General features: G+C 42.8%; 4 protein-coding genes across 5 annotated transcripts; 2 read left to right on the forward strand and 2 right to left on the reverse strand.

Moving 5' to 3' along the window:
- The first annotated feature begins 209 nt into the window (after positions 1-209).
- LOC116199847 lies at positions 210-5,651 on the forward strand. 2 transcript variants are annotated; one of them, XM_031530400.1, is made up of 6 exons: positions 210-933; positions 1,250-1,555; positions 4,030-4,284; positions 4,385-4,729; positions 5,006-5,264; positions 5,359-5,651. In XM_031530400.1, the coding sequence occupies exons 1-6, from the start codon at positions 616-618 to the stop codon at positions 5,391-5,393; spliced, it is 1,518 nt and encodes a 505-aa protein (XP_031386260.1). In that variant the 5' UTR covers positions 210-615; the 3' UTR covers positions 5,394-5,651. The 2 variants fall into 2 exon arrangements, with proteins under 2 accessions (XP_031386260.1, XP_031386259.1); XM_031530399.1 differs by having other exon boundaries at positions 212-933; positions 4,973-5,264.
- A 789-nt stretch (positions 5,652-6,440) lies between these two features.
- LOC116199826 (pentatricopeptide repeat-containing protein At1g59720, chloroplastic/mitochondrial-like) lies at positions 6,441-8,551 on the reverse strand. The gene has a single exon (XM_031530369.1). It carries the CDS (start codon positions 8,383-8,385, stop codon positions 6,550-6,552), a length of 1,836 nt encoding a protein of 611 aa, XP_031386229.1. The 5' UTR covers positions 8,386-8,551; the 3' UTR covers positions 6,441-6,549.
- Positions 8,552-15,391: 6,840 nt separating this feature from the next.
- LOC116199894 (dnaJ homolog subfamily B member 1) lies at positions 15,392-18,152 on the forward strand. Its single transcript, XM_031530476.1, has 2 exons — positions 15,392-16,176; positions 17,451-18,152. The coding sequence occupies exons 1-2, from the start codon at positions 15,632-15,634 to the stop codon at positions 17,896-17,898; spliced, it is 993 nt and encodes a 330-aa protein (XP_031386336.1). The 5' UTR covers positions 15,392-15,631; the 3' UTR covers positions 17,899-18,152.
- A 198-nt stretch (positions 18,153-18,350) lies between these two features.
- LOC116199861 lies at positions 18,351-21,624 on the reverse strand. Its single transcript, XM_031530423.1, has 4 exons — positions 20,885-21,624; positions 20,587-20,786; positions 19,140-19,211; positions 18,351-19,048 (listed from the first exon to the last, which is right to left on the reverse strand). Exons 1-4 carry the CDS (start codon positions 21,519-21,521, stop codon positions 18,638-18,640), a joined length of 1,320 nt encoding a protein of 439 aa, XP_031386283.1. The 5' UTR covers positions 21,522-21,624; the 3' UTR covers positions 18,351-18,637.
- Positions 21,625-22,518: the final 894 nt, after the last annotated feature.

Here is a 22,518-nt window from a genome sequence, read left to right on the forward strand (position 1 = left end):
ATTAGGAAGTTCTGAGCTCGGTCCTTTTTTATTTTGGGACATTTCATACAATTTTTATTTTCTCTCGATCTCTTGTCACTTGTCAGGCTCACGCACCTGTAGCAGTCGAGTATCGTACTGTTTTTGGAGTCAATGGCCTTGTCCACTTCCATTTCCAACACGCCAAACTGACCCGTTTACTTCATTGCAATCTATGAAGATGCATATTCCAAGTCGTCCCCAAGTCGTCCAACGCCCTGTTCTTCGACTTTTTGGTAGCTTAATTATGAGCTCCGATACGAAATAACATCATATTTCACAGATTGGTGGTTCAAACTTCAAATATGATTATACACCTTCTTCTTTTTTTCCGGACTCCTTCAAAACAATACTTGAACTTAATATGCAGATCCACCCTCAACAAGGATCAACTAACAACATAATAGAGGGTGTGGATCAAGGGTTACAATTAAATCGATTCGACATATCGAATATACCTTCTTCTTTTTTTGGGGGGGTGGGGGTGGGGGTGGGGGAGAATGAGATTGAGGGGATCTTTGGTATAGTAGGAGTATATAGCTCAGCAAAGTCTTGCTTTGTGGTCCAAGTCCAGAGGTTGGTGAATACTATATTGTCATGGAGTTCTTCAACAAGGCCAACCCGTTTAAGCTCCGGAGCCACCTCGAGAAGTACCTTGTGGCTGACGAGGAAGACCGAGAGAAAGTCCGGCAAAGCCGCAGGTCCGCTGACTCGAGGAACGCACTGTGGTTCGCCGAGCCTGTCCCTGGTGGCCACACCATCCGCCTCAGGAGTTGCCATGGCCGCTACCTCACTGCCTCTGACGCTCCATTCCTCCTAGGCATGACTGGCAAGAAGGTGATCCTGACCGAGCCGGGCACTAGCTTGGACTTGGATCCATCCCTAGAGTGGGAACCCATGAGGGACGGATTCCAGGTAACGCGAGAGAACATGTTTGCTTTATATCATGCCTAGAGGAGTATGAAAACTTTCCAGAATATTAAGATTTCCCGGTGTTTCGTTGATAGGTTGCATCTTTTCTTGCACTGAAGAGACATTCGAAGATAGGGTTTCTCATTTTCCATATGTGATATTCACATCGTATACATTACATACCCAAAAATGATGATGGTGGCTCTGGCTTACTAACCGGAATCATAATTATACAGTTCCTTCAACCAGTTTAACCATTCGGAAGTTTATCGATGATATGCTCTGCCTGAAATGCAATTTTCTTCCTCTGTAATTTCAGGTGAGGCTGAGGACGGGCGTGGGGAAATACCTGAGGGCCAATGGAGGAACACCGCCGTGGCGGAACTCCATCACACACGACGATCCGCACAGCAGCGCCACCCAGAATTGGGTGCTGTGGGACGTGGAGGCAGTGAAGCCCAACCATGGCGGTAGTGATAGCTCGGCATCGTTCCAGCAGTACCTATCGGCTGTCTCGAGTTTTTCCTCCGTGCCGGAAGACATCCTCCGCGTGCTTGGCTTGGAAACAGAATGGCCTAAGGAAATAATCTCCAGGAATCCGCCCTCCAAATATTCCTCAGACCAGGTATACTTCCGTCATCTTCTCATGCACTATCATATAGGCTTTGTTTAATTTTTGTTAAACATCATCCTATAATTTTTTTTTTCTCATTTGCTAATTAAAGTTCCAGCAGAAAACATTTTTTTTTCTTTTTTTAGAAAAGAATTGTTCTTCTAATTAAAAAAAATTATTGCCTATGATGAAAGTGTCCTAGAAATACACATCTCGTGCCAATGTTTTCAAATGGGCACGGGATAGAATTTCTAAAGTGACGAATAGAATTTCTGGTACTTTTTTCCAGTCATAAATAAGACTCAAAGGCGTAGTACATCATAATTTTTTATTTTTTTTTGCGTCCTTCTATCTCTCATCACTGATGCTAAACCGACGGAAAATTCTATGATACATTGAATGTATGATCCATATATGTCTTTAATAGTTGAGATTTAACCTTGAAATTTCAAAAATGAAAATTCAAAAAAATTTCAATGATAGAAATTTTGCACGTATGGTCCACATACCTCTTAATTGCATGTATTGTAGACCAATCTTAAACACACACATATGAGATTTGTTCATACTAATAAAAAACACAAGGGATGATCACATATCTTTTAAATGGGTTTTGACTTGTCCCAAACCTTATCCGGGCATTAAAGAGTTTTATCCATTCGATCACGAGGAGGATTTAGGAATTTTTCTTTTTCGTCAAAACCCTATAGGAGGGGTTTGGGAAGGTTTTGATGTTTTGCCTCAAAACCCGTCACGAACCCATAAAGAAGTAAAATGACCAAAATACCCCTATCCTTTCATTAAATTTACAAAATACCTTATTAATTCCATTGGGTTCATTTCACAGTTCGCTGCCTCTTCTCTTCTCATATCGTTCTTCCTCTGTCGCCTCTTACTCCGCCCCCCACCCACCTCCGCTTAGTCACCGTCCGTCCGCCTTGTTCAAAGCATCTCATATTGTTCTTCCTCTGCCCCCTCTTACTCTGTTTCCTCGTGTAATTTGCCGCGAAGTATATGCTGGTTGTATAATTGTATCATAATTTGGTGCTATTATGTTTGAAAATCGTGAAATATAATAATGATGTTATTGTTAATGGATAGAAAACAGATTCTCGGAGAAAACCCGTTAATTTTATGGGAAGGATTTGTGAATTATACTCTAATTTCTCGTCGGGTTTGAGAAGGATTTGGAAATTGATCATTCCCAATGGATTTGGGATGGAAAGGAGCTAGCCATTGATCATCCCTTAAAACACACGTATCCGTCTTTGGGTAAGTAGCATTTGGATCGATGTGGAATATAAACCACAAAAAATTGACCAGATAACTTACAGTGAAAATGGACCGTTTCTTTAAAAGCGACTTCAAAGGGAGCACAGATTTGCATTTTGAGATTTTGAATCTATATATAAATATTTAAAGTTCCACCTTTTAGTATATTTTCTCCCAAATTACTCGTGATACGCTATCTCTAACTAATTACTATCACCAAATTTTAAATAATTTGGTATTTTTATTAATTAAGTTCCAAGTCTCCACTACGTACTTCCCATTTTTCTCTCCCTCCCACTTTTCCTTTCCATACCATGTTCAATCATAAATTGATTTTTTTTAATTGTTATCATACATTTAATTGAACAATTTTAATTATGAAGTCTCGTGTATTTTTTAAATAATTACAAAAATAATATAAAAAGACACGCTAAATCCCACCTATAAGATTTTCTAGATTCTTTTGGTCTCAAGTATAGAATGATTTATCGGTTAAATAATTGAAAAAAAAAACCCACGTCTAGTTTCATCAAAAAGAAGATATTTCATAGTAATTACTAATTAGTTCAATTAAGATAAAAAGTTTGTACATATATTATCTTTTTCACTCGTGAAGGTGCATTCAAATATTATCTTAACATATTCTCTTTTATATGACTATTTGCATTTTCTTTACAATTTTCTTTTTCATCAAGTACAAATATTCCAGCTTAATTATTGAGCAAAACTAATACCTGCTCGGGCATCAGTTGACCACACACACACATATATATATATATATGTATTTTGCAATTTGTTAAGATGTGTTCTACTTTTCCTTTGATAAAATTATAATAAAAATATATAAAATTATAAATTATCATCATATTTTTTTTTTTGGGTAAATATTATCATCATATTTTGAAATGCGCTGGCACGGATTGTTCAAACCAGTGAATATTAAAGAGGGGATAATATTAAAGAGAGGAAGAAAAAATGATTTTGGAACCGATCAAAGCCTGTCGGTCACGCCAAGTATGTTGGTTCGGTCAACCGTCGCGTAAAGTTCAAAAAGTCCATCGCGCAGCCGCCAGTGCCACCCACCTCCCTTCCCTAACCGCGGAGACAGACACCGAATTTTAATCCACTCTGTCGTTCCCGCGTCCCATTTTATGTTTAATTAGCTTTCACAAGTGCAACTCTCTATTTCACAAAATTCTTCCATTCTCTGGCAGTTACCGGCTTCCGGTGCGATGGAGATGTTCGGGAAAGTGAAGGTGGTCAGGCTGAGGAGCCTCCACGGGAAGTACTTGGTGGCTGATGAGGACAGGATGACGGTGGGGCAAGAGCGGGACGGGGCATCGGGGAAGGCGAGGTGGTTGGTGGAGTTTGTGCTCAACTCTGACTCCATCATCCGCCTCCGCAGCTGCCACGGCCGGTATCTGACCGCCTCCAACTCCCCATTCCGCCTTGGGGTCGCTGGTCATAAGGTATTGGTCTGATATTAACATCAGCCGTCGTCTAGTCATCCGCAAAGTTTAGTTCAATCAGATCAGTAAATTTTGTGGACAAAATTTTCGATTGTACCAGGTGCTCCAGACATTGCCCAAGAGGCTAGACTCTTCCTTGGAGTGGGAGCCAGTCAAGGAAGGTAACCGGATCAAGCTCAAAACTCGCTACGGCAACTTCCTCAGGGCTAACACGTCAGGTCCTCCGTGGGGTGGCTCGGTGACTCACGATATCCCCCGTCGGTCCTCCACCCAGAACTGGGTCCTCTGGGATGTGGAAGTCGTGGAGCAGCAGGCTCATTCTGTGGACGACGAGCCTCTGGTGACAATGGGTCCACCTGCTCGATTCGATTCCGTGGCATCATCCCTGTCCAACTTGAATTCGCGGAATCACGAGAAATCTCCTCCAATTTTGTACAGAGAAGAGGTAAGTTCTCGCTTGGCAGCAGGACATCATCATTACCGTACACCAACATAGATCAGATTAAATATTCAATGAGTATTAGTAAGAACCGATCAAAATGCTTGTAAGTGAGAATTTGTGGGCTCATTATGGGGCCAGTTTTTCAGTTTCAGGCATCTTAATTAAATGTTATATATTCAAGTAGATGGACAATACTCACCCAATATTTACTCACATCAGTAGCTGTCGGTTTAATATTGTTTGCAGTCCATTGATTCGGGCATCTCTTTGTCTCCTAAGATGGAAGGGCGGGTCGTCTACTACCACATTGCGGACGAGAATGGTGAGGTGCTAGGAGAAGAGATGCAGGGATTCACCCTAAACTTCAATGGCAAATGTGTGAAAGAACTGACCCGTAAGTTGGAGGAAGAGACGGGGATTGTGAGGCCCATAGTGTGCTTCCGCAGTCCATTGAATGGAAAGCTTTGCCCTCTGCGATTGCAGCTCCCTCCGAACATCGCTATGCGTGTTGTGTTAGTCCCGTCTTCATCGTTTGCAGGTTAGATCTTTACGTTTGCTTTGAATTCTTACTGCCTCCGGAGTTTGATTTTTCCAGAACCTCACCTCAAGTATTACGCTGGTTATATATTCAGAAGTAACGGACCAGACGAACCCGGAAACTCTGTAACACGCAAGTGATCACAAATTTTTTGCCTGTACATCGCGGGGACAACTGCCTTCATATGCTGTATGGTAGAAGAAGCCAAAGATTTATCGGAAGTTCTACTCATTTCCATCTAGCGATGATCGATTAAATTCATTGTACGGTTCGATTCATAATGCAAATATTCTCGTGTAGGATTCAGTCCTAACAGGTTCATCTGTAAATACCAAATGTGTGATATCTACCGTCGAATCTTTATGGCTTTAGATTTTGTCGTGATAATTGTGAGACTTAATTTATCCACAGTAACTACATACAAGTGCCTTCAAGAGGACCGTGACGCATACAATTGAACAATTATCAGTAATCTCATGTGTCTTCAAGAGGACTGCCACGCATCCAATCGAACAATTACCAATAATCTCTGCACGAACAAAAGCCATATTTAAAATGGTGAAACTGAGCACGGTCCCTCACAATGATCTTTACGTCGAATATGCTAGAGACTAGGATATTTACCCTGTGGCAGTCGTTACAGACTCAAAGATTCTTGAAGACACTTATGGAAGCCCTATTCTTCCTGTTCAACAAACCGAATTGCAGGCCTTCTCGCCATGGAGGTTTCTGCTCTTTCTCATGACCAGCATCATCGACAAACATTGGAGCTTGAGGCACATCAGGGATGTAACCCATGGAGTCCAATTGCAACTTCTGTTCGATCACGCTCAAGAAGTCGTAGACTTCCTTGGTCCAATGATGAGATGTCTCCCCAGCACAGAGAGACTAGAGTCCTAGACCGTACCTTGCCACCTCCTAGACTGTATGCAGGTTCTGTTTGCAGTCCATTGAATTGATTCGTAGCAAAGGGTGAACCCTTATCTTGTAGTACTACATCATGTACGGGGAAGGCAAGGCGTAGTTGGACACAGAGATGGCAATCGAGAGACCCGTGATGTGCTTCCATTTAGCGGTTATAGATAAATTCAGTAGGGGTCTGATTAGTAATGCAGTAGTTCTCATGTGTTCAGACGAGTTACGGCTAAATAGGTTCATCTGTGAATGCGTTCGATCTACTTTTGAATCTCTACGACATTGTCATGGTGTTAATGGACTTCAATTTATCCACAATAATTACATACAAGCGTCTTCGAAAAGGACTACGGCACATACAATTGATTGATCACCAGTAATCTCCGCATGAACAAAAGCCATCCTTAAAATGATGGAATCGAGCACGGTCCCTCACAACGATCTCCACGTCGAATATCCTCGAGACTAGCTTAGTTATACTGTGGCAGTCGTTACAGACTCGAAGATTCTTGAATACCCTTATGGGGGTTCCATTCTTCCCGTTCAACAAGCCAAATGCGATTGCCAGCCTCTCGCTATGGAGCATAAGAGACTGCTCCTTCTCGCGACGAGCATCATCAACGACCATTGGAGCTTGAGACACATCAGGAATGTAACCCATGGAACCCAACTTCTCTTCTATCACACTCAAGAAGTCATAAATTTCCTTGGTAAAAGGATGAGTTGTGTCTCCAGCAAAGAACTTGTGCAGGACCCCATCAATCTCTATCAAACTACACCCAGGATTTTTGCTCACCCCTCGATCGGCCATTAGCTTTCTCACCATCCCGACATCATCCCATTTCCTCGCAGAAGCGTACACCCTAGAGAGAAGCACATATACCCCGCTACACGAGTCCCCTCCTCCCGATTCTAAAATCTTCATAGCCAGAACCTCACTGAGCTCAACGCCCACATTTTTCTTGCAGCACGCATCAAGGAGACTCCTCCAAATTACTGCATCAGGCTTTAAGGGCATGCTAGAGACGAGATCTAGGGCTTCATTTATAAGTCCGGCTCGAGCAAGGAGATCAACTAAGCAGCCGTAATGCTCTAACTGAGGGTCAACACGGTATTCATGAACCATCATGTCAAAGAACTTTCGGCCCTCATCAACCATGCCCCGATGGTTACAGGCGCCCAAAACACCAACAAAGGTGACCGAGTTGGGTATCAAATTATGCTCCGTGATCATGTCTGAAAAGTATCTCAAAGCCATGTAGGCCTGCCCATGCATTGCGAATCCAAGAATCATAGAGTTCCACGAGTTCACATCACGCTTGAGCATCCCCCTGAATACCTGAACTGCAAGCTCCAACGACCCGCATTTGCAGTACATATCCACCAATGAAGCATTAACGAGCGGGTCATTGATCTCGATAACATCAGAGTTCCTAAGAACATAAGCATGGGCCCACAATCCCAAGGACAAAGATCCCAGACCAGCACACGCTCCCAGAACACTCTGAATCGTATACCCATCGGGCCTAAAGAATCTCTGCATTTCCCTGAACAACTCCAAAGATGCATAGAACTCAGCAGATCGGACCAACGCATCGATCATGACGTTCCACGAGACGACAGTTCTGTGACGCATTTTATCGAACATCTTCCATGCAACATCCAAATCACCGCAAGAGCTGTAGAAATGGATCAGGCTGTTGTTCGCATAGACATCGGATCCGAGCCCACGTTTCAGGAGCTGGGCGTGGATTTGTTGTCCTTCGGCTATGGCAAAAAGGTAAGCGCACGCCTTGAGGACGAACGGGAACGTGTGCTTGTCGGGGGAAACAGAGCCGTCGCTCAGCATCGTCTCAAAGATAGAGATTGCTTCCTCTTTACGGTCGTTGCTCACCGCAAATGCCCTTATCAGGGTGTTCCACATGAAGGTGTTGGGGTTCTCGATCTGGCCGAAGACACGGAGGGCGTATTCGAGGTCGGCGGCGGAGAAGTGGAGGATTCGGCTCTGGAGGAAAAGACCGCGGGGGCAATCGAGTGGGGCGGTGCGGAGGGCGTGGGCGTGGATCTGTTTGAGCTGGGACATGTCGGAGCATTCTGTCAGGAGGCGGAGGAGGTGGCCGTGAGAGTCCCAGGCGGCGCCGTCGGGCTTGCCGGGTCCAGGGAGAGTGTGAGGCGGCGGTGGGCGCGTTGAGACTACCAGAGCCATCCTTTTTTATCCGTTCAGTTGAATTGAGCGGGAGAGACTTTGCGTGCTGTTTGGTTGGACGGAATGGCAAAACAAATCCGGCCCAATTCCCCTGGAATGGAGAAGCCCGCGTTTGGTTGTCCAATTGGCGTCAGAAACGAGATTCCGCGGCATATTATTCAAGGGTCTTCCTTCTAAGGGCCATGACAGATTTAGAATGATCATCTCATTGTGTTACGAAGTCATGACGTTGCTCTTGTTTAGGATGATACAAAAGATTATTTCACATCAATGGGAGTGGAATGAGAAGAGAGCTCCGACCAACTTGAGGTGGCTTCTAAGTGTGATGTTGTTTATCAAACTCGAATTCAACGGGAACGATTCACGGAGAGGCCTGACCTTTATGAGGAGGCTCGGGGCAAGAACATCGTAGACAAGGGTGTTCTCGATGCAATGCAGCAGCATGCGGTGGTTATGCACCCGCTCCCAAGGCTCGACGAGGTAAGAATATTATGTTGTCTTGTTTTGTAATCTATACTGCTTTATAACTTAGACAGTGTTGTTCTGTACGTAAGAAAATCAGACTCTTGCATTGGGATTGCCATTCATTTAGGTGGAGATTTCTTCCACCGCTGTGTATGAACATGACATTATCGGTATGATGCAAAGAAAAACTGAATGGACCCTTTGAGTATACTTTGTACTTTCTGGTCTTTGATGGTACTTCATGCATATATTTGCACGTGTTGTTTTGCGATATTTTGGTAGATCGCTGTGGACGTAGATGAGGACCCGAGGGCAGCCTATTTCAGACAAGCAAAGAACGATCTGTACATTAGGATGGCTCTACTGAAGAAGCTCCTCCTCATCGGCTGTTGAAGTATTGGATATTCGATCTGTTCGAAATTTTGTCATTGATATATTCTGGAAATGGTTATGAGTCTTATGACCATCTAAATATTTGTGATTGAGGTCCGACTGCTAAGAACTCCTGTCATATGTTCGTTACCGAAAGTCTTGAAATTATTATTATTTTTTTTTATTTTACTAAAATTTTCTACAATTCAAGCCAAACTGAATGGGCTGAGTCCATGTAAAGCAGATTTTTGCTGCTCAAAGACGCGCTCGAGCCTATCTATCTCATTGATTCTGAGCTGATCGAGCTCAGAAAAATTGAGGGAGTCTTGACGAACCAAGCTTGAGCTACACGAAATGCTCACGAGCCGAGCTCGAGCTCAAAAAAATTGACGAGTCTTGACGAACCAAGCTTGAGCTACTTGAAATGCTCACGAACCGAGCTCAAGCTTATCTCTCTAGGCTCGAGCGAACTCGAGCCGAACTGGAGCCCGGGCTTTAATTTCACTCATGAGTCGAGCTTCGAGCCCCTCGAGTTCGGGCTCGGTTCGGCTCGATTACACCCCTAGTCGCCACCGCCTGATCTCCACCCCTGACCCTCAGATCGACTTCTCTAGGACGGTCTCGAGACGGTGAGGCTAGATCTAGCCTCTCCACAACCAAATGTCGCTGGAAAATGAGAGGCCATCGTTAGGGTCGGCCAAAACTCTAGATCGCTCAGAGGTCTTCGACAATCCTTGTAGTGAGATCGACGATCCTCGCAATGGAATCGACGATGTCATTCGAAGGTCGTCTAGCACTCGTGAGCCGAGAGCGAGCCTCTGGGGCCCTAAAAAAGAAGCGATTTGCTGAGCTAGGACCGCCATGAGCTCGAGGCTTTTGTGAACCATGCCTCTTGAGCCTGGGTTCGTTGAGCCGAGGGCTCGCGAATCCACGAGCTGGCCTGCCAGTCTAGCACAAACCCACTCATGGGTTTCCCGATGGTTGGCTCGGGAGGGCTTATATGGTGGGGAGCCACCATGATACTGTTCATCTTCTTATCGCGAGGGCTCACATGGTGAGGAACCACCATGATACTGTTATATTATTTTTATATTTTTATTTTTAAAACAAGGGTATTATAGTCTTTGAAAATTTTTTCGATTTTATTCCGTGCTAATTTCGATGTTCGATCAAACAATGTTTTGAATCATAATTTCAATTCTAATCATTCAAATTCCCCTGCTTTTTAATTCTAATCCTCATCAATTTCATTTCTACGAACCAAACGCCACCTTAGGTTTGGTGTCATTCCATCCCAAAATATTTTATATATCACATATATACCACATATTTTTTTATGAATTCTAAAACAGTACCCATCTCTTTGCAACCCAAGATCGGGATTGGGGTGTCATGATCTTGACCACCACGAGCCCTGATCAGTTGGGCTAGCTCCGTCGAGCTCCCCTACTCGTGTTGTTTGAAACAGGCAAAGTGGAGGTTGAGATGGCCTAATCTCAGTAAGCTCGGCACTGACGTCACTTTAGTTTATTATGTTTAGAGGTCCATGTGGTAAGATCGAGCCACCGGAACCTTTGATCCACTTGGTTTTGAGGATGAGGGAGGGCGAGGTGGCTCTATCCTAAGCATCGATGAAAAAAAAAAAAGAAACGGGTTAATTGAGGACATTATTTCTTCATAAACGGAATAAATAGGGACAGGAAGTCCCCCTAACGATAATCGAATCCAAGACTTCTTAATTCCAAATCAATAATTTTTGCTAATAAGTCATACAGGTCGATGACTTATACTACTGTTCTAAGTCCCTTTCTCAATTGAGGGTGTTTTATTAGTTTGGCAGATGTGATTGCGAATTATTTGTGATAGGCTGGGCCCATAGCTCAAGGTTATGGACCAAACTAGCCCAGATTTCTGACCGACAGTCGGACTTTTGGGCTATGGGCCCAAGAGCGGCCAACACTGATGGCGGAGAAAGAGAGTAGACTAACCCGCCCCACCTGGGAGATCAATCAGTCTCAGTATCGGGGAGGATCGAGCCCCTCCTCATTCATGGGAGCCCCTCGACGATCATCGAGAGTAATGATCGGTTCCTAATCCTCATCGGGGACAGGCGCCGATGATCCTCCTATTTGCGCAACCCCAATCTTCCGACTAAGATCCATCCAATGAGAGTGGCACGCAAATTTCTTATTGAAAGCGACCTTATTAAAATTTGTTTACAGATCTTATAATTGGCTGATTCTTGAACTTAATCATGCCTCATATGTATTAACATGAGTATCGGTCAAGCTCCGTGCCGTGGATCAGATCTGGGCTGCAATTCGTTTTTTTTAATATGTTTGATTTGTTTAATGTAGCTTCGACATTGATACGGAAAATGAGATTATATGGTAAGGATACGAATTGTAAGAAACTTTACGGAGACATGAAGATCTGCACTGTGCCCCGAAGATTTGATATATTGCGATAGTCGATAGGTAATCAATATGAGTCAGCATATATAAACAATAGAACAAGGTTTAGGAAAATGATACGTGTGGGATTCATGCTATTTGATAGTTTACCTTTTTTCCGACCAAATATGGTTTTTTTTCCCTTTTTAGTCATAGAGAAACTCATGACCTGATATAATTATAGGAAATAAAACGAAATAAAGAGTACTTAAATTTCACTGATGAATATTGAACTTAGGACCTCATGATTTTGAAATGACGCCTTATATCAAGACTTCTTCATTAAAAGATGGTTGATTTATTTATTATTTATTTATTTTGCTAATATATAAAAATTCATGGAAAATATTACTTTTGTAATTTCGGGAGATCGAGTATAAAAGATTATTCATTCTCTTAAAAAATGCGATTCTCGAGACTGGAACTTGTATGCTCATTCTTATGGAGGCTAGAGCTGTTTACACTTAACCGGCATTTATTGGTTTCAAAAATGGTTGATTTAGGTTTTAGAACTAAGTGCAGTTTGCCATCCAACTTTTGAGTCTGATAGAAAAGTGTCATTTGACTTTTGAAAAATTACATTATACCACATGACCTAATAAAAACCGAAGCAAAGTACCACCCCGGGTACTTTTCTGGCCACTTTTCCAATCAAAATATAATTTAATAATTTCAGATTTTAGGAAATAATTTCAAAAATCGAAAAAAAGAAGAAAACCTAAAATAAGTCAGAGAGAGAGAGACCAAAAACTGAAACAATATTTCCATAGATCTTGACCTTGAAAATTATAGCAATTAACCGCATTCACCGACCGCTGATATCTCAATGACGTAGACTCCGACCTCTCGGTCAACCCACTGTCCACCTTCCTCTGTCTGTCCCCTTCCCTTCCATTTTATCGACTCCTCCCTCTCCTCTCTTTCTCTCTCTCTCTCTCTTAGCTCTCCTCCATCTCTCTCTCGAGCATGGAGAGCAGAACAATCATCAGTAGAACCGACTAACATAGTAGCCTGTAGCCCACCTCATAAAAACGAAAGCTTCAACCTTTCGGAGGGCCTTCATCTTCCTTGACGTGCTTATTGTTATCGCTCCAACGTCGTTGTCATCAATAGTCCACTACAATAGCAGATAGGAGCAATCCCTGAACAGAGCATTCAACTTTGTTTTCGGGGTCAACATTTCCCTATTCCTCTTCAAACTCATCAAATGGCGACTGGGGGGCAAGAGTGATGAATGGAAGCTTAATTAGCTTCCTTTGTTGATTCCCTCTGCGCCGATGGATCTATCCAAAACCATGTCGGCAGTTACATCAATCGAAGACGAATTGGAGGAACCGGAGAAGCTCTCCCTCATCTCCAAGATATGCACGGAGCTCGAGGGTCAATTGGGTTTCGGGGACAAAACCATGGCCACGCACATTGTCGACCTCAGCAAGAGCTCCGAGTTGGTGGATAAGCTCGAGGAAAAGCTTAAGCAATTCGAGATGTCAGGTTACTTGTAATTTCAACTAGGGGTCCAGAGGTCTATGTAAATGTGGTTTCAATTTTCAGTTAGAAGCTCCGATGCGGCCGACCAACCACCGCCCCCTTTCTCTTTCTAACCTTGTTCTGCATTTTCTTTTTCTTTTTCTTAGTTTTTGATTTTTGAAATTATTTCTTAAAATTTGATATTTTAAAATTATATTTTGATCGAAAAATGGCAACAAAAGAACCCAAGGTGGTACTTTGTTTCTTTTTTAATATGTTAGGCGGTATAATGCAATTTTAAAAGGTCAGGATTATTTTACCACTAGATTTAAAGAAAATTTTTTTTTTTTGGGGGACTACATCTTACTCAAAGGTTTTATCATTGAGAGCACACTTTGCTATCTGTTGCTTAAAATCGAAGGGAAAAAAAGGGCAATAAAAGGCAAGTGAACTTTCGTGTGTCCCTGGCCTAGAAAGAGGATAATAATAAAAACATAAAAAGGATAGACCTTTTTGCATGTTCCATATAATATCGGACTTAAATCTTTTTCTGACTATATGTTATGAAGAAAATAAATGATTGGCATTTGCCTCGTTTCATTATCTAAAAAAATAAAATAAAAGAGGACATATGAATATTATGGAGCGGAAAGCTTACTTCCCTGTTTATTCAATACCGATTAATTGGATCCGAAAAAGTACATTAGAACCTTAAATAAGAAACAATTAATGGATTATAATGCGAACAAAGGTGAAATCTATACAAAAGTTCTATAATATTCCAGATTTATGATAAGTATTTTTCGATATTTTCCGGAGCAGGCTGTGTAAAATTTCATAATAGCCGATTTTATATGAGTTATACGATATCAAATCTTTCTTTTGGGTAGGTATACACATAATATGTTTTGAGATATTATTGATTTAAATTATATATATATATATATGTATGTATAGATGTGTATGAGCACGAGGCAGAGGTGAAGAATGAGTATATGAGCTGTGTTGGATCCAGTGCAGTGCTCTGCCCAGATTTCTACCGAACCTTCCCAAATTTCAACGCAGAGATCAAGGTTGCTCACTTTAATTAAATCCCAAGATATATATTATATATATATTATATATATGATATAAATAATTATAATATAAAACATAAATGATTAAATAAATAAAAGAACGGGTCATTGGAGACTACGGTGGGAGCCGGATCGGTCGATGAAACATAAGGGCGTATGTACGGTGCCGTTTACTATATGCGCCTGCGCTTTCATTGGTGATGCCTCCGGTAGATTCTGCATGTCCATAATATTGTCATAATCTTCCCAACCTATTTTTAAAAGTTTTTATTGAATATTATTAAATTAAATAAATCTAATAAGTTTGATTATATTATACTGTTCGGAAAGGGAGGTCCAGCTACTTACTATACGATTGCACGTTCTCCTGATTTTCCTTATTATTTTAGTAATGCAAAATAAAAATTACAACAATGATAATATATATATATATATATATATACATATTATAAAATTGCATGCTGATTCTCATACGCTCACAGCCTGTCACAAAATAGCAATATATCTACGTATATATGTAAATATTTTAAACAAACGAGCATATATATATATATATATATACATATATACATATAAACCACGAGAAAACGCAATAAATTGTACTGCCTTTGAGCCTATTTATCATTTTATACATATTCAAAATTTAATCAGAGCATTTTGAAATGAAGAAAAATAAAAAAAATTAAGCGAAAATTAGCATCAATTAAATAAAGCAGAAGATTTCTCGTGATCTCATCAAAAAAATTATATATGAGCGAACAATCAATAAGAGTTAAGATGAACGCAAGACTTGAATTAAGCAGGTGAGATTTTTAAGGGACGAATAAAAAGATATCTTTTTCAAAAATTAAGGAAAAAAATATAAGTAATCTTATCAAAATTTGAGAAACAATAGAAGTTTGAAATTTTAGAACGGCAACTGTGCTGCTCAATTGCCCAATAAGACATTCCTTGAAAAAGTGAAAAATAGAAAAAGAAACTATATATTTTTATTTGTTTGCTTTTAATTGAGGAAATAATAATTATTTGGAGGACTGTTAACGAAAACATTATTATAATATCTCAGCTGTGAGGAGTCAGCAAATATGTCATGTAATAATATCTGACACAGAGAGAGCGAGAAGAAGAATCAACGGGGCGTGACTGCGAGTATATTATTTTAGAAAAGGAAAAGCCATTTTGACGTACTCGCGCGCCCCGCACGTTACTTCTGGGCTGAGTTGACTCTTCCCCACCAGCAGCTTCCATTCTTCACCTTCTCCTTCTCCACGGCGAACTCGCTTGCTCGTTCGCTCGCTCCACTCACTCACCTGACTCGCTCTCTCAGCTCAGTCTCAGGGGAAACCCCAAAATCCTCCATACCCGGACCTTCTGCAAGAAAAGGGGGGGATTTTTTCGTTCTTATCGGCGGCCATGGGGGTCGATTACTACAACGTGCTGAAGGTGGGGCGAGACGCCGGGGAGGATGACCTGAGGAAGGCCTACAAGCGGCTGGCCATGAAGTGGCACCCCGACAAGAACCCGGTCAACCACGAGGAAGCCGAGGCCAAGTTCAAGCTCGTCAGCGAGGCCTACGACGTCCTCATCGACCCCCGCCGCCGCCAGATCTACGACCTCCACGGCGAGGAGGCCCTCAAGGGCGCCCCCGACTTCCCCCCGCCCCCCGCCCGCTCCCCCTCCTCCGCCGGATCCCGCTCCGACTCGTCCTCGTTCCGGTTCGACCGCCGCAACGCCGACGAGGTTTTCGCGGACTTCTTCAGCGATCACCTCAGCCGGTCCCGTGTGTTCGGGGAGAAAGGGCACAGGGCCGGCAGCGGCAAGGAGGGGAGGAGCAGGGAGAACGGGGGCGGAAAGAAGCCGCCGCCGGTGGAGAGCAAGCTGCCGTGCAGCTTGGAGGAGCTGTACAAGGGCGCGAGGAAGAAGATGAGGATCTCACGGGTTGTTCCTGATGAATTCGGGTAATGTCGGCTTTGCAATTTGCCATTTTTATTGATCTGGCGTCGACCTTTCGATTTCTGCTGCTGTTAAGAGGTTGCTTGCGTTGATGGGTGTCTTGGGTTGATTGAGATTCTCTTTTCCATGGCAGTTTCTGAATATAGTATTAATCCCATTATAGCAAAATTCTCCGTAATTTCGTATGGGATCCGATGGATCAAGATTGGATTTTGCCTGAGAAGCATGGATTGATTGACTGCTACAATTGATGGGTATTGCTCTGAGAAATCAGACAATGACCTTTGAATTGTCTATTTATCGAATGATTCAAAGGCTTCTCGGAAACTTGATGAACTTAGACATGAGAAAGTGAGAAGGCGCGATAATTGCTGAATCATTCATATAGCTTGATATGAACTTATTGGTTAACCCACATGATTGTCAGACAACGGCTGAAGATTGTGCTGCAAATATGTATGTTTGTTGTGGAGGAAAGGTTTGATGGCCAGTGTTAAAAAGTTAAAAACTCTGGTTCGGTTCATCTTCATAGTACCTAGATATACTGCAAACTGGCGCTAAGCTCATGTTTAGTGATTAGTCGGTGTTCGTCTTTTTACTTGACTCGATGTGTGTGGGAGTTCATATTTCACTCTATGGTTTCATTTGACAAGACTACTCTCTAGTTAAATGAAGGCTTGATCGCATTTGTCATGCATAAACATCTCTCTCTGCAAGATTCATAGATTCATGTTTAGTGATTAGTCGGTGTTCGTCTTTTTACTTGACTCGATGTGTGTGGGAGTTCATATTTCACTCTATGGTTTCATTTGACAAGACTACTCTCTAGTTAAATGAAGGCTTGATCGCATTTGTCATGCATAAACATCTCTCTCTGCAAGATTCATAGATTTTACGCATGACACCCTGCTGATTGGGTTTTCACTCTATCCTATTGTCATGAATCTGAACGGTGAATTACCCAGCAATATTCACCTAGAATCTCAAGAATTATGATACTGGAGCTTCTTGCGTTACTTCTTCACCGAGTGATTGATGTGCAGTTGACTCCTCTTAATGGATCATTGTCATGTTGAAATTCGACTCCTTGCCAATATGCGTTGTCAGACTTGGCATTTAGCTGCTTTCAGGGAATTATCGCTGCTGTGCTGTAAGATGAATCTAATTGATGAGCAATATATGTGTGAAAATAATCCTGAGATGAAATGCTTGCTGGCATCCTATGTCTTGGCTACCACCTGTTCTCTCTTCAGCTTGACATTTGAGCACTCTCTTGCAGTAAGCCCAAGACGGTTGAGGAAACCCTCAAGATAGATATCTTACCTGGGTGGAAGAAGGGCACGAAGATAACTTTTCCCGAGAAGGGCAACCACGAGCCAGGAGCCACGCCGCCTGACCTCATCTTCGTTGTGGACGAGAAGCCACACCCTGTTTTCAAGAGGGAAGGGAACGACCTTGTGGTTGTTCAGACAGTGACACTGTTGGAAGCTCTCACTGGGAAGACCCATAACCTCACAACCTTAGACGGGAGGAATCTTGACATCCAAGGGATAGACATCATAAGACCGGGCCACGAGGTTGTGATCCCGAACGAAGGGATGCCCCACTCAAAGGACCCGAGCAAGAAAGGAAACCTTAAAGTCAGGTTCGACATCAAGTTTCCGCTCCAACTCACCGGGGACCAGAAGTCCGACTTGACGAGGGTGCTAGGAGGAGTCGAGAGCTAGTCTAATATCTATATTCTTATGGGATTTTACGATAATTATAGTTTTTCATGCTGATATTGACACGGTTATATTGACTCGACTGTACATACTATCGTGAGTACATTAGAAGAGAGCGAAAGATGCTGTGCATATAGTAGGGTCTTTGAGGTTGCAAGAGTTTGGTGTTAACGTAATTGTGAAATTGTAAAAGATTGTGTTTCTGCGTTCTTTGCTTTGCATCTGCTAATAATACAAATATTATTACAGGCTTCTTAGTGTTATGTTTCTGGAATATGAAGATTTGTTGAATTTTCTTTCCCCCTCCTGAGTAGAATTTAATCGAGTCCATCTTGTTGGTGGGCTCTCTATGTGACCATACATCGAACAGCTCGAATAGAGACATACACAAAACGGCAGCGCATTGAGCACTAATCTTATCTTCGATGATTTAATCTGATAGATCCCATCAAATGTAGCACAACAGACGGAATCACCGACATTCCAATCACATGAAAGAGCCCATGAAAAACCGAATATGCAGAGCAGATGATCCGAACTACCACAATAATCAAGAGAAGATCCAACAGGTTCTAATATCATACCAAAATTTGGCGCATAACTTGTGTCCGTTGAGATTTTAAGATAAACCAACACCCCCCCGCCGCAAGTTAAAGTCTTTCCAGAAACATACGCCCCCCTCCCGTCGACAAAACTCAGATATATCCCAACCCACTATAAACAGCAAAATGAGCCCAGATACCTAAGAAGCCACCCCAACATCAACCTGGCCATGACCACCTCGAATGGGTGGGCCGTGGTGGTGGTGGTTGTTGTAGGGATGCCCACTGCCACCCCTGCCACCTCTGCCCCTGTTGTTATAATAGCCCCTTGGGTAGTAATTACCTGGCTGGTCGTAGTACTGGTGGCGCCCGTTCTGGTAACCGCCACCGCCACCTCTGCCACCACGGCCACCGTAGTAACCACGGCGGCCTCCACCCCCGCCTCCAAGGCGGCCTCCTCTATGGTTTTGATATGACCTTCGTGGATGAAATTGTTGCTCCTTCACATCACTATCCTTCTGCTGATTGAACTCCTCTTCAGCTTGTTGGTCAATTTCTCCTTCTGCTTGAGCAGGAGGTGCTTCTGAAGTATCTCCATCCCCTGCTTGACACTGCATGATCGACCAGGAAAAGAGAATGATGACCATGCTCAAAAACATAAGCAAGAATTAATAACAGGGGGTCGTGTTTTAATTTATTCACCTCCGGAGCCTCCTCAACAGGACTAGCTTGGACTGGTGCATCCTGTTCTTGATTTACTCTCTCATCTTCACCCTGAAAAAGATATAAAACACGATCAGTCATAATCATAAGGAGCCCGATGTAAATATCTTATAGAAAAGCAAAAACCAGAAATATGCATAATACTTTGACATCTAAGTTAAATTTTCATAATGGTCGACGGGATAAAAGTTCAACAGAAATATGAAGAAAAGTCCAGCTATATATTGCATCCTCTCATTTCATTCCCTCTTCATCCCTAGCATATAGAGTATCTATGAAAGTTGACCTTGCGACTGTATACATAATCACACCCTACAAGGATAAATCCTCCGATGGTACAGCTATTTGAAACTTGATTGCAATGAACAGAGTAACCTAAAAGGTTTAGCGAGTAGTAAACAGCAGCCCAGATGGGAGATGGCAAAAGCACAATTGCTTCCCAACAAAGAGGTGCGCCTAATAAATTTTGCTAGGGTCAGCGAGAGAATATGTAAAAGTCCAATAACTGAACAAACCACTTGGACCCTCTATCCTTCTTATCAAGCAGCCAAATGAAAGTCCAAATTTCTCTTCCTACTTCCTCATCCAGATACTTGTCCGTATATCTGCTCCATAATCATTAGCAGAAGTAGATCTCTCTTAAGTGCCTAAAAAGTTCTCCAACATGCAAATTGGTGACAGTGGGTCAGGGATGCGTGTATAGCGTTCAGGTATATGCAGGATTTCCTAATTCCTACCACTGGAAAAACCAATTTTCACAAGTCCCTGTATAGTAATGCTAACGAAAGGTATATTTCGGCCACCAGCTTATGCTTGGATGCGCGACATAGCAGCCATTAATGTTCCGGTCGAGAAGCAAAATAAAACCGCCCATACAACCGTGGAATGGATTGCCAGTTGATGAAGCTAGAATGAACATCTAAAACAAAATATTTACGTTCACACTGTGGCGTATAATGATCATTTCGTGCTGATGAAATTACATTATAAAATTTTGAGAAGAAGCAGATATTAAAAAAAATATGGATGCTTGACACCACTGATTATGATGCACTTAAACTTCAGAAGGAACCTAACCAGTAAAAGTACAACAATCGCATCTCTATGATTGCAAATTGTACAAGAGATCACCCGATCAAAATAAAAAATTATATAAGAAACCACAGTTTTGGCTTAATGCAATTCATTCCATGAATTCTATCACATCCTACTGGCTATTACAAGATAACTAGCCTACTCGTGATCTAAGAAACAGAATGCTTACTTCATTAATTTTTTATTATAAGTTCAAGAACACAGTGAGCACACATTTTGTATAAAAGGGCATCAATTTCCCATGATATAATCAACCCGCAAGGTCCTACAGAGCAATTTATTCTATGATGAATAAAGACATTAGGTTTGCAAGAACATAACGTATTGGTACCTTCTGTTCATGCTCGGCATCTGAGCTGCCTTGTTCCTGGACAGGCACCTCGGTAACCTGCAGTGAGGAGCCATTAACCTGAACCTGGAAAGGAGCATAATTTCCTGCAGCAGCCACATCGACAGGAGCTTTCATCTCCGGCGTGGCCGTGAAATAATCCGATACCATAATCTTATTGAGCCTCTCTCTCAACTCAGCATCTGAAAATTCAACAAGAGACTTCTTTCAGAAACCATGAATCTAGTCATAGAAAACCACCATGATCCCATAACTGAAGTAGACAGAGCTAGAAGATTACAGGTAATGCCGGAATTCGGCTCAATGGCCTGGTCCGAGCGCGCGAGCCAGAGCTTGGCGTGTTCCAGGCACCGCTCCAGGGCGTTCTTGTGCGACAAACTGGTGTCCACTGGCCTCGAGATCAAGAGATTTCCCAAGCTCGAAATGGTGTCCAAGTCCTTCTCCCCCAGAAGATCGGTGGCGTCGTCGGTTACGTAGTCATAGGTCAGGCAGCATCCCCTCTCGTGCGTCCTCGTCAGCATCGTCGCCGTGAAATCGCTCTGCGACTTCACGTCGAACAAGGCCCCGAAGTAGAGCAGATTGAGGAGATCCTTGAGGTCCGAGTCCTCTGAAGGGGCGGGGGCGGATTCCTCCGGCGAAGGGGAGACCTGGTAGCGCTGGACGGCGAGGTTGAGCTCCTCCTGGAGGGCGACGCTGAGCTGGGGGCGGAGCTTCTCAAGCTCGTCCATGGAGGCGACGACATAGGGCTTGGAGCGGAGGACCTCTTCCTGCTCCTTGTTGAGGGACTTGCCTTGGGCGAGGGACTCTTCCATCTGGAGGATGCGATTGTGTTTCTTGCGGAGGGTTCGGATGCGCTTGTTGATAAGGCTGAGGACGGGGCCGTCGGTCGCATCGGATGACGCCGTGGCCGCCATCATGGAGGAGGCTGATCGGACTGGGTTAGGGTTTTCGGGGGAGGCGGGGGCGGGAAGGGGCGAATGGCGTGAGACTTGGACAGTCAGTATTAGCAGGGGAAAGAGGGATGTTTGGGTTTTAGATTATCCGGCAAATTTTGTTTAAAACAAATATAAAATAATTTTTTTCGCTGGAAAATTAAATACAACTATCGGACGACGTTTTTCTTACCTTCCTGGAAAAATTAATTACCGCTCTTGCTTTTGGGGGAAAAAAAAAAAGGCGAAACCATGGAAAGCAACGTCGCGTTATCGACCATAATGATGTATGCCAATTCAGGTCGAAATTGAATCCGGCCAAGTCCCAATAAAAGGTTCCTCATGGGTTTTCACAGTCAATGTCGAAGTCGACCTAACTCGTGCATTCCCATTTAGGGCAAGCAGTCAAGGATTAGAGTTGACTCGAACCCGATGACACCCTAAGCCAACCATGGCTTAAGGTATGGGAGCCCTGCTGGGATCGATGCAAGGGGTCGTGATCCAAGGCAGGTTCGGGATGACCTAGCTTAAGAGGAAGTTGGCTAGCACTCTTTTTTAGCTTAATAGACAAACTTGTCTACTATTGAAGTTGGCATAGCACATCAAACTACGTGATTTTTTTTGCTGTTACAAAACAATAAAAACTGCGGAATTATTCGCAATGAAATTTTTTCAAAAGTTTGGAGACTGGACTACAACAAAATGAAAATCAACTATATATATATATATATATTATATGAATGTGTATCACATGTACTTTGCTGGGCAACCTTTGATTTTACTCTCTGTTTGGGCTTGAAAGATGGCAAATTGAAGGGACAAGAGAGTACATTCTTAGTGGGCCTGTCAGTTGCGTCTCAGGGGCCATAAGAAGGAGATGGTTGGGAAAATCTGAGATATTCATTGGCCCATGATGTTCAGATTAAGCCGCCCAACAAGCTGGATTGTGTTTGTGGATTGTTGGGGATCAGAACCTGCAAAC

Source organism: Punica granatum, chromosome 3 (genome assembly GCF_007655135.1).
Source record: "Punica granatum isolate Tunisia-2019 chromosome 3, ASM765513v2, whole genome shotgun sequence".
In the NCBI taxonomy this organism is placed as follows: domain Eukaryota; kingdom Viridiplantae; phylum Streptophyta; class Magnoliopsida; order Myrtales; family Lythraceae; genus Punica; species Punica granatum.

Coding starts and splice junctions, on each gene's coding strand:
- LOC116199847 (XM_031530399.1), top strand. CDS start 616: ATGGAGTTCTTCAACAAGGCCAACCCGTTTAAGCTCCGGAGCCACCTC. Junction 934..1,249: donor CCATGAGGGACGGATTCCAG/GTAACGCGAGAG, acceptor CTGTAATTTCAG/GTGAGGCTGAGGACGGGCGT. Junction 5,265..5,358: donor CCCGTCTTCATCGTTTGCAG/GTTAGATCTTTA, acceptor TTATATATTCAG/AAGTAACGGACCAGACGAAC.
- LOC116199826 (XM_031530369.1), bottom strand. CDS start 8,385: ATGGCTCTGGTAGTCTCAACGCGCCCACCGCCGCCTCACACTCTCCCT.
- LOC116199894 (XM_031530476.1), top strand. CDS start 15,632: ATGGGGGTCGATTACTACAACGTGCTGAAGGTGGGGCGAGACGCCGGG. Junction 16,177..17,450: donor GTTGTTCCTGATGAATTCGG/GTAATGTCGGCT, acceptor ACTCTCTTGCAG/TAAGCCCAAGACGGTTGAGG.
- LOC116199861 (XM_031530423.1), bottom strand. CDS start 21,521: ATGATGGCGGCCACGGCGTCATCCGATGCGACCGACGGCCCCGTCCTC. Junction 19,212..20,586: donor ATGCCGAGCATGAACAGAAG/GTACCAATACGT, acceptor TATCTTTTTCAG/GGTGAAGATGAGAGAGTAAA. Junction 19,049..19,139: donor CTGTTGAGGAGGCTCCGGAG/GTGAATAAATTA, acceptor TCGATCATGCAG/TGTCAAGCAGGGGATGGAGA.